Source organism: Juglans microcarpa x Juglans regia, chromosome 1S, assembly GCF_004785595.1.
Source record: "Juglans microcarpa x Juglans regia isolate MS1-56 chromosome 1S, Jm3101_v1.0, whole genome shotgun sequence".
In the NCBI taxonomy this organism is placed as follows: domain Eukaryota; kingdom Viridiplantae; phylum Streptophyta; class Magnoliopsida; order Fagales; family Juglandaceae; genus Juglans; species Juglans microcarpa x Juglans regia.
This window is the reverse complement of record NC_054595.1, coordinates 16,291,259-16,300,806: the sequence shown is the minus strand read 5'-3', so window position 1 is coordinate 16,300,806 and position 9,548 is coordinate 16,291,259. Positions and strand designations below refer to the sequence as shown.

The following is a 9,548-nucleotide window of genomic DNA, read 5'->3' as shown; positions in this document are numbered from 1 at the left end:
TTTACTCTTTTAAAAAAGGCGTGGACGAGGAAATATCAGGTGCGGTGACAAGTGGGTGACAGTACCGACTTGAACCTCGACACGTGTTGGTTTGATAATCAAACGACTATTTTGCCCTTGGGAGTGTATAAGTTTTCAATACTGGTTAAGGCAACCGTTGAAGGTAACTGTAGGGGAACCGGTCTGCCACGTTGTTAATATCTTTATTAAAAAAAATGAAATGAAATGGAGGGAGAGAAAATTTCAGATTTTTCATTTTCTCATTAAGATAAAACCAAAATTGGGGTCTGCGACGCTGCGTCTCGTGTGGCTGTCTCCATGGGTGTCATCCATCTATGGGTGTTTTTGAATAAGTAGCTTCGTGTGGGTGTTTCTTCCATCTCTGTCGGTGTCTCGTCCAAATTTGTGTTGTGTGGGTGTCTCCATGCATGGTTAGCTTCAAATAATATCTCGACTCTTTAATAATACATTTTGTGTTGTGGTGGTGCATGTTGTTGTTTGGGATCTTGAATTTTTACGTTCCTTGGATGAAATATGTTTATTTTGGAGCTCTATCAAGTACCAAATTTCTTGCACTAGCAATTATTATAGACCGCATTAAAATGATGGAAATTTGGGATTTTATAAGTACTATAATATTAATCTTAGAGGAGTTAAGAGGGAGCAACTGTCTTGATTTGGAGGTTTTGATGCAATGGATTGCAATGTCATTATAAACAGAGCCAAACCATGGTAGGTTGAGTGGAATTTGATAACATGAAGCTATCTTTATTTGCCTATTTTACTTCCAAACTTAAATCTGCCTATGTATCTAAGTTGGATTATGATCTAATCTCCCTATTTAGAAATATTTTCAGACCCAAAGATAGATTAATAATGATAACGAGAAGGTTTTACTTGCTTATTTGCATCAATTACAACAAAGTTGATGTCTAAGCTATTAGCTTAATTCTCGGTGTTATTAAAATGGGAGATGATGCCTGATGAGAACATAAATGAATTTGATAGGAAAAAGCTAGGAAAAAAAACAGTATTCTAACCTTGTTTTAGGTCACTGCATTAAAACAATTGCATGATTAAGTGTTCCATGATGATCTTTTATTCTTTTTTTTCCCATTTGTGTGAAATAATTAAAGATGTTTAATATATGTGGTTTGTCCAGATTTGTGTGGGGTTTCGAAAATAGAACCCATGATGATATTGATGCCAACTACTAAGATATGATCTAGTCTTTTATATTTAAATATATCTTATTCATTGTCTTTCTAAGTGCATTAATATTGGATCATGCAAATGCAAATGTAAAATTTATATAATATGACATGATTTTGTATTTGGCTATTCCATTTAAAACTTATTCCCCACATTAGATTATCCATATATTAGTCAAAATAATAATAAAATTTTATAAATTTTCAATTTTTTTTTTCAATTTTTTTTGTTCTATTAATTTTTTTTTTAAATTAAGAGTTACATGAAAATATCAATGTTATACAATATGAGACTTGGATAAAGATGTGGATGGGTCCTGGAATGCAGCAAATAGATTCTAAATATTTCATACAACACCATTGGAAAAAAAAAACACTTGTCAATTACATTTTCACCTTAAAAAAACATCATTAAGAAAAACACAAGTCATTACTAATGTTCAACACATTTCAGCCTATCACAAAAACAAACACACTTCCAAAAGTCAGCCCATCACAAAAATATATACACATTCAAAAGTTAGTCCATCACTAATATTACTATCCATCACAAAAAATAAGACAATGCCCAATCACAAAGTTGCTTTTCAGCCACATGTATTTCCATTACATATAGCTTGACAGCCACTAAAATCAAACAAAGTATGCGTTAAACATATACCATTGTTAATTACAACATCGAAATAGGCTAGACAAATACTTACACACCTCCAAAAGGTGTGGATGAGTCCTCAGACGGTGATGTGATTGTAGACTTACTCATTAAACCATCGAAAATTTCATTCTGAAGACGTTGGAAATAAAGTTGCTGCTTTGGTTTCATCCCATCAAAGTTTAATTTCATTATTTTAGCTTCGAAATTCTTCTTCTCCAATGCAAGATGTTCATCTCTATCCCGTTCTTGCTTACTGTAAAATCATCTTCTCTCCATCATGAATGTATTTGTCAGTAGTCACGCGAACTAAGGCATGGTTAAATTCAACATCTATATCATCTTTATACTTCATATTTCTTTCATTTTCTTTCTCAGTCTTTTTGCTTGGAGATCTCTCAAGGATGATCTCCACGTTGTCATCCAAAATATCTTCTCCATCTGGAGTTAAGCTAGCACTTGTCGGACGTCTTTCATGTGGTTTCCTCCTCGTTGACAATGTTGATTGATGTTGTTGTCATTTTGGTTGGTGTCTCAATAGACACCAACAATGCTCCATGGTAAAAGTTGTCTTCTCAGTTTCTTTGTACATTATTTTTACCTTCTCAATCTTAAATGAACAAAATGATAAAGTTAGTATGTAAATAAGACCAAACATATAAAAAAAAACTAAGGAAAAAACAAAATTAATACATTATCGACCTATGTGATACCACTTGGATGCAAAGACTTTACTTGTGCTACAAAAGCACAAAACTTGTTTGTGCGTTTTTTGACCGATAGCCATCGATTGGTCAATGATGCAATTGAACGTTTATGATTGTTTGGGTTTTTATACTCATGATAGTATTCTTAAATTCTTTCCCATATTTGTGTAGATTTTTTGTCAGTTCCCCGAATAACATCAAGGCTAATGTTTAGCTAAGCTGAAATAAAGAGATTATCTTCCTTAGTGGTGAAAGACACACCTCGTTGAGATTTTTTAGTAGGTGGCCTCCGTTCACCTTCAGCTTGTGATGGTTGGACCACGACATTACTATATATGCTATTGAAGGGAATGTTGCCTTCCCCTTGTCCACCATTTTGCAAGAGAGTAGTAAAGAAGAGATACGCATCAAATGAAGGCTCCTTCCTTGAATAATTTAAAATTCATCATAATTAAATGAGGCAGCACATAATGAAATGAGTGTTCAACAAGTCATTAAATGATGCAGCTTTATGCATGGAAGACAAACAATAAAAAAAAAAAAAAGTCAAGTGCTTCTTGTTTTACATTTCACGTTCAAGTGTTTCTTGCAAAAAATTGGCAAGAATTAGTTCAAAAAATTAAGTCAAAAGACATGAGGCCTGGGGTGGCTCTTGAATTATATGGCTCTTGAGTTTGATTTGTATTGAATTAGCTAATCATGATAACATTTAACCTTACCAAGATGACCATATTGTGTGTACAATAATATTTTGTTAAAGGATGAAAGATAATAACCTATTGTGCTAAAGGGATACATTTGGAAGCTGAAATCGATAAGGGAATAGTTAAAAGATTGATGAATAATATTTTTCGTTAACTTATAAACAATTCAAAGGTGATGATGGGAAAGAAGTTCCTCCAGTAGAAAATGAGGATTACATCTTTTGCTTTATAGGGGAGGAAAAATGCTTTTAGAGAGAAGGGGTGATGCCTAGCTTCTCTTCGAGAGTTTGGAGATGATAATTGAGAATAAATGTTTCTTAAGCTAGCTTGATTGCATTCTTTTCACATGTTTGGTTTGCAGTCAATTCATTAGTCCCAAAAAGAAATATCATTGTTAGTAGTAACCCCTTGGCAAGTTTGGGTCTCCTTTCCTTTCTAAAATGGGGTCGAATGGTTAACAGCAATGGATCCAAAATGGAATGCATGCAAGTGGAAAATAAAACTTTTTTTTTTCTTTTTTTCTTCTTAACTAGATGAAAGTCGTACAAGTGACTCAAATTTTTTAAAACCTCAATTACTCTTTACAAGATTGGAGCTTTAATTTCTTTTTAATGAATGATCTTTTCTTCTAGAGTAACTTATCAAAAACAAAAAAACTTTTCTTCTAGAGTATCTAATATCAATCTGAAACTTCCAATTATGAACTATTTTTCAACTATAAAACTTCCAACAATGAACTACATCTTTACACTGACAAATTCTTTGCAATCAAATTTCTGCAACTTAAAAAGGATTTTTTGAAGAGTATCCAATATCAATCTGAAACTTCCAACTATGAACTACATCTTTACACTAACAAATTCTTTGCAATCAAATTTCTGCAACTTAAAAAGGATTTTTTGAAGAGTATCCAATATAAGTCTGAAACTTCCAACGTTGAACTATTTTTCCTGGCTAATCTGAAATTCTAACACATATCCGGACTCCTGGCTAATCTAAAACTTCCATGTATAAATTATTTTTCCTATCGTTTGGGTCAATAGTAAAAGAAAAACACACACACACTTACCACTGTTTAGTTTCAATGGAAAATGAGAAAATTGAAAAAGAAAAACTGAGAAAATGATTAAAAAAAAAATCCAAGGAAAATCAGACAACTAAAAAATAAAGAAAAACAATAACAATCTAAGGAAAAAAAACTACACAAATCGAACATGAGATAAATATGAACTGAAAGTTTGAAAAAAAAATCTATACACAGAGAGAGAGAGAGAGAGAGAGAGAGAGAGTAACCTTGGTGAGAAGAGGCACAAAAATGACTGGAGAGAAAAGGCCCTGCAAATGATTAGAGAGAAAAGACACAAAAATAATTCCTAGGATAAGAGAAAAGGCACAGGGATGAAAGGCAAAGAACTTGATGGCTGGAGGAAGAAATCAAGAAAAGAAAAAGAGTTGGTAGAATAAAGAGGAAAAATCGAGGGAAGACAGAGAGTGTTCAAACAAAAGAAATAATTTTTTAATAGATTTGGTTGAGCTATAGTGAATGTCAAATATAACCACGAGCTAATTTACTATAGCTAAAAGTCATCTTGGTTTACATTTGGATAATCCAATGCAGGTCATTTTCATCTTCTATTAACCAAATTATCCATTTTATTTGCATTGGCATTATTCAATGCCAATGCTCTAAGTACATGCATTGAAATCCATTCATGCAAGATTAACACCAAAGTATTCTTATTCATTGTCTTTTACTGAAGCATGTATATATAGCTCTATTGGGATTGTCAACATGGAAAAATGAGAAGAACAGTCATCTCCCCTAACACTATCTAGCTCAAATCCTCTAAGCGTGGTATGTTATATTATTTTAAAAATTTGTTAGAATGTGTTGAGTTGCTAATTATCATTATTATTTTTTATATTAAGACATACCAAAAACTGCTCCAAACAGCTTAGCTTTTGACATTAGTGGAACTCGGCCCCAAGAAATAATGATTGCGAGTCAAGAAAGTGTAAGTTTACTAAAATTTATAAAATTTGAACAGTAATATCGATATCACATAAATATTTGAATATTTATTGGTTACAAATGCAATTTGGGTTAGATGGATCACAACTGGTGTAACTTGACTTGGATGGATCATAACCGGCGCAATGAATGTAATTCATGTATTTTGTGTATTGAATGTATTTGACAGATGTAATTCATGAATTTTGTAATGCATTTTTTTTTGTATTGAATGTAATTCATAGATGTAATGCATGGATTTTGTAATGGGTTTGTTGTGTATTCAATGCAATTCATGGATGTACTTGATGGATTTGGAGTTTGTAATTTTGTAAGGGGTTTTTTGTGGTTTGAATGTAATTCATTGATATATTTCATAGATTTTGTAATGGTTTGCTATGGATGGCAGTAACTTAATGCGTGTTAAAAGCATATTGCATTTTATTGCTAGGCAGTTGACATTTCAAATGAGTGGCTTTTGATTGCATTTTATTGATTGCATTTTTAATGTGTAAATCTGTTGACATGTTAAAAGCTAGAACTGCTGAAAATCTGTTGGCATGTTGGCATGCGTAAACCTCTTAGCATGTTGACATGTTTAATATATAAGAACTGCCGGAAACAATAGGTGCTAAAAAGCTAGATTTATATTCATTTCGATTGTTGCCTTCACCAAGGCTTTATATACCAATCACATTGTTTTGAACATACACTTACTTAAGTTTGGGATTTACATAAGTCAGAAACACACAAACTTAAGTTATGTATTTACAAACCAAGTTCCGAAATCAATTAGATACTATTAAGTAACATGACACAACAACTAGAAAAATCCAATTCAGCCGAAATAGTGTACGTGAACGCCTTATTTCAACTTGTTGCTCCAGAAGCCCCAGCTCCAGAAGCCCTAGCTCCTTCTTCAGAACCCTATCAATTCTATTCGATTGTAAAATTTCTCTCTTCTGAATTTCATCTGGATGAAGGCTACATAAATATATATATTATGCAGTGTAACCAAACAATTCAAGGAAGTAGAGAAAAAAGTATAAAGTGCAACATTCGGAGCAATGCATAGCTTTAAGCAGTGCTAGAGCAAGACTCTCAAAAAGCAATGAAACTATTACAAAGAACAAAATAAAAACCTACAAAAGAACAAAACAGAAAGAATAAAAAGGGCATAAAATTGAAGTATAAAAACCTCATATGATCAATGGTACATAGGGCATGTGGCAATTTGTAGAACAGAACAAATAAAGAGTGGCTAAAACTAAAGAATTATGAGCATTTTATATTATTAATAACAAGAGTGCTCCAATTCTTTTCCAAATTAACACTAAAGAAAATAAACTTATTTTTATGTGTTATCTTCACTTTTATAAAAAATGGTTGTGGTATCTAAAGGTTCATTGATTACCATTGCCTTCAAACTAACTTTTAAATGATAAAATCAATAGTTAAAAAAAAAAAGCATCCATAAAAAACGGACCGTATAATTGATTTACACATTCTACACATCAAGTATAATTTATCAAGAAAAGTCACAAATGTCAGCATGGAAAGTAAAATGCACATAAGCTGCATCAATAACCTCTTGCATCAAGATAAATAATTAAAAGCATCTTCTACACCTTGATGAAATGAAGGTGTTGTAGGTAAAAGTAAAACCAAATTGTAGACCAAGAATCTCTCTACAACTGCTACCCTAATCAAATTGTAGTATTTGATTTGATTCAGCTAGTTTCTTTATTCAACTTCTCCCAATATCCTCTTACTTCTAGACAAGACTTTCACTAATCAAGAAAAGAATCAGTTTGACAACATGTCGCACAAGTGACATTGAGTTCATGGAATTGTGGGCATGATACCGTCACACTAGTTATATTCTATTTTTCATAAGAAGATCAACATAAATGTTTAATGCGTAAATGAAAAGTCACAAATGTTTAATGCATAAATCTGTTGGCATGGATCATATAATTTGATACGCAACATCATACTGAGTAAATAAAGAGAATGAAACCTGAAACTCGATGTTGTTCACCAATGTCCACTACCCACCATCCAGATTTATGTCCATCTTCCATGCGAGGCCCAACAAAAGACGTTCCCTTACATAGGTAAAAACAGATAAGTTACCATTTATAGAAGAACAAAGAAAAAATAGATTTTCCACCCATTATACCTGATAAGTTCTTGAGACCAAAACCTTGAGACTAAAGAAGAAAATATCTACCCATTCTGGTTAGGGTTAAGGTTACATAAAATATTTTTGGTTTAGGGTTAGGATTAAGCTGAGGGTTGGGTTAGGGTTTGTGCTTTGGGTAAAGAGACTGTGTCAAAGGGAGAGGCAGAGGATCTAAGGATTTCGAAGGGTTTCGTTGTAACATTCGTGTGGTAGATTCGAGTGGGGAAGGTGGAAGACGAAGGAAATGGGAACTACGAATTGGGAAGATGGAAAACGAAGACGAATGAAGAACGAAGGATTTTGAGGGAGCTCTGGAAGACGAAGGAGGAAAGAGAAATTGTCTTCTGGGAAGGAAGGTGGAAGACTAAGAAAGAGAAAGGAGGATTCGAGGGAGCTCTAGAAGACGAAGGGGAAAGGGGGATTCCAGTGTCTCGAAAATTTCAGAAGGAAAGAGAGATTTCTATCAAAAATTGAAACGGTGTCGTTTCAATTTGCCACATGGGATGTGGTTCCCCCACGGTTTCCCTGGCCGGTTGTGTATAGAGTTTTTCATCTTTCACACTTTTGGTATAAAAAAATGCTATTCGTAACCGGCTAGAGAAACCGCCAGGGAACCGCGTTTGAGGTGGCAAAAATGAAAAGACCACATTTCATTCAACTTGTCAAAACGCACGGTTTCTTTTTTATCTTATTAGACCTAAGAAGCCCCCATCTCCACAAAGCCACATAAGTCTTCGTCTTCTCCAAAGCCACTCTCCCTTCATCTTCTCGACCCACATATGAAATCTACGAACCCAAAAACCCATAGAGCTCTACATCAAGCTCCTTCATCATCTCTTCATCTTTTCAAGCACTCAAATCTGAAATCCCATAGAGTATAGTTCGCTGTTGTTGTTCTCTTACTTCTCTCTACTCCTTTATGATGAACTCCACCTTATTGTTCTCTCCAACATATCATACTTAAATAGGTAAACCCCAAAGACAAACATGCTCAAAGACCAAACAAAAGAACCTAAAAAAGTCAAGCAAAAGAAAAAGAAAAAAGAAAAAAGAAAGTCAGAAACAGAAGTAGTAAACAGAAGCCAAGATGCAGAACGAAGGGGGGGTTATAACCGAGCTTTACACTCCCAAGAAATGTTTGGCTACAAACAGGTTGATTACATCAAACGACCATGCTTTTGTTCAGATCGACGTTGGGCATTTGGATGAGAATGACATGTACAATGGCCATTGCTCCACCTTTGCTCTGTGTGGATTCGTTTGTGCTCAGGGAGATGCTGACAGTGTGTTGGATCATATCTGGCAGAAAAAGAAAGTTGAAGCTCGAAAACAATAAACCAAAGGAGAGAGAATATAATTGATTTCTGTTTTTGAAGTTCTCCTTGAGGGTAGAAAAATGTGGTTGAAGGATTTTGACTCATTTTGTCAGTTACTATGGAATATTGCATCCTCTTTGAACTGCCATGAATCAAAGTGTTTTATGTTTCTGTGCTAAAAAAAAGGGACATTTGAGAAGGAAAGGGAGAGAGCAAGGGAGATTGAGAGGGAAAGGCTAAAGGAGGGTGGTGTTGGTGGCGTTGGTCTTGCTTTGGCATGGGTCCTGTTTAGGATGTTGAGGAACTGCAGGCCCTGAGTTGCTTAGATCGAGTGGAGGGTGAAGAAGATGTAAATGGAGTGACATCACTGGCATGGGTCATTTGCCTTTTAATTTTTACTTTTTGCTTTTTTGCTTTTTTTCTTTTTTAATTCCATGCAAGGCCGATTACCTCCCAGTTGTCCCTAGCAGCACTGTTTGGTATAAGTCCCAGTTTGTATACAAAAAGTCATCCAATTCATCTTATATAATCATTACAATTTTATTAAATTTTCACACAAAATATAATAAACAATTCAATTTTTTCAAATATCAAAACAATAATAATATTTAAAAATAATATTTTAACAATATTTTATTCAACTTCCATCTCAACTCGTTATCTAAACCTCACCTAAGTCTTTTGCACAAGTCTTTTGTAAAAATATGGGTTCCTATAAGAAAAAAAATGAATTTTTCACATTTTTTCAAAGTGAAATTCATC

General features: G+C 33.7%; 1 protein-coding gene across 1 annotated transcript; it reads left to right on the top strand.

Annotated features, from left to right (window-relative positions):
* Window positions 1–8,541: 8,541 nt before the first annotated feature.
* On the top strand, window positions 8,542–9,081 carry LOC121246134 (40S ribosomal protein S21-2-like). Its single transcript, XM_041144153.1, has one exon. The coding sequence runs from the start codon at window positions 8,558–8,560 to the stop codon at window positions 8,804–8,806; it is 249 nt and encodes an 82-aa protein (XP_041000087.1). The 5' UTR covers window positions 8,542–8,557; the 3' UTR covers window positions 8,807–9,081.
* The last annotated feature ends 467 nt before the right edge of the window (window positions 9,082–9,548 follow it).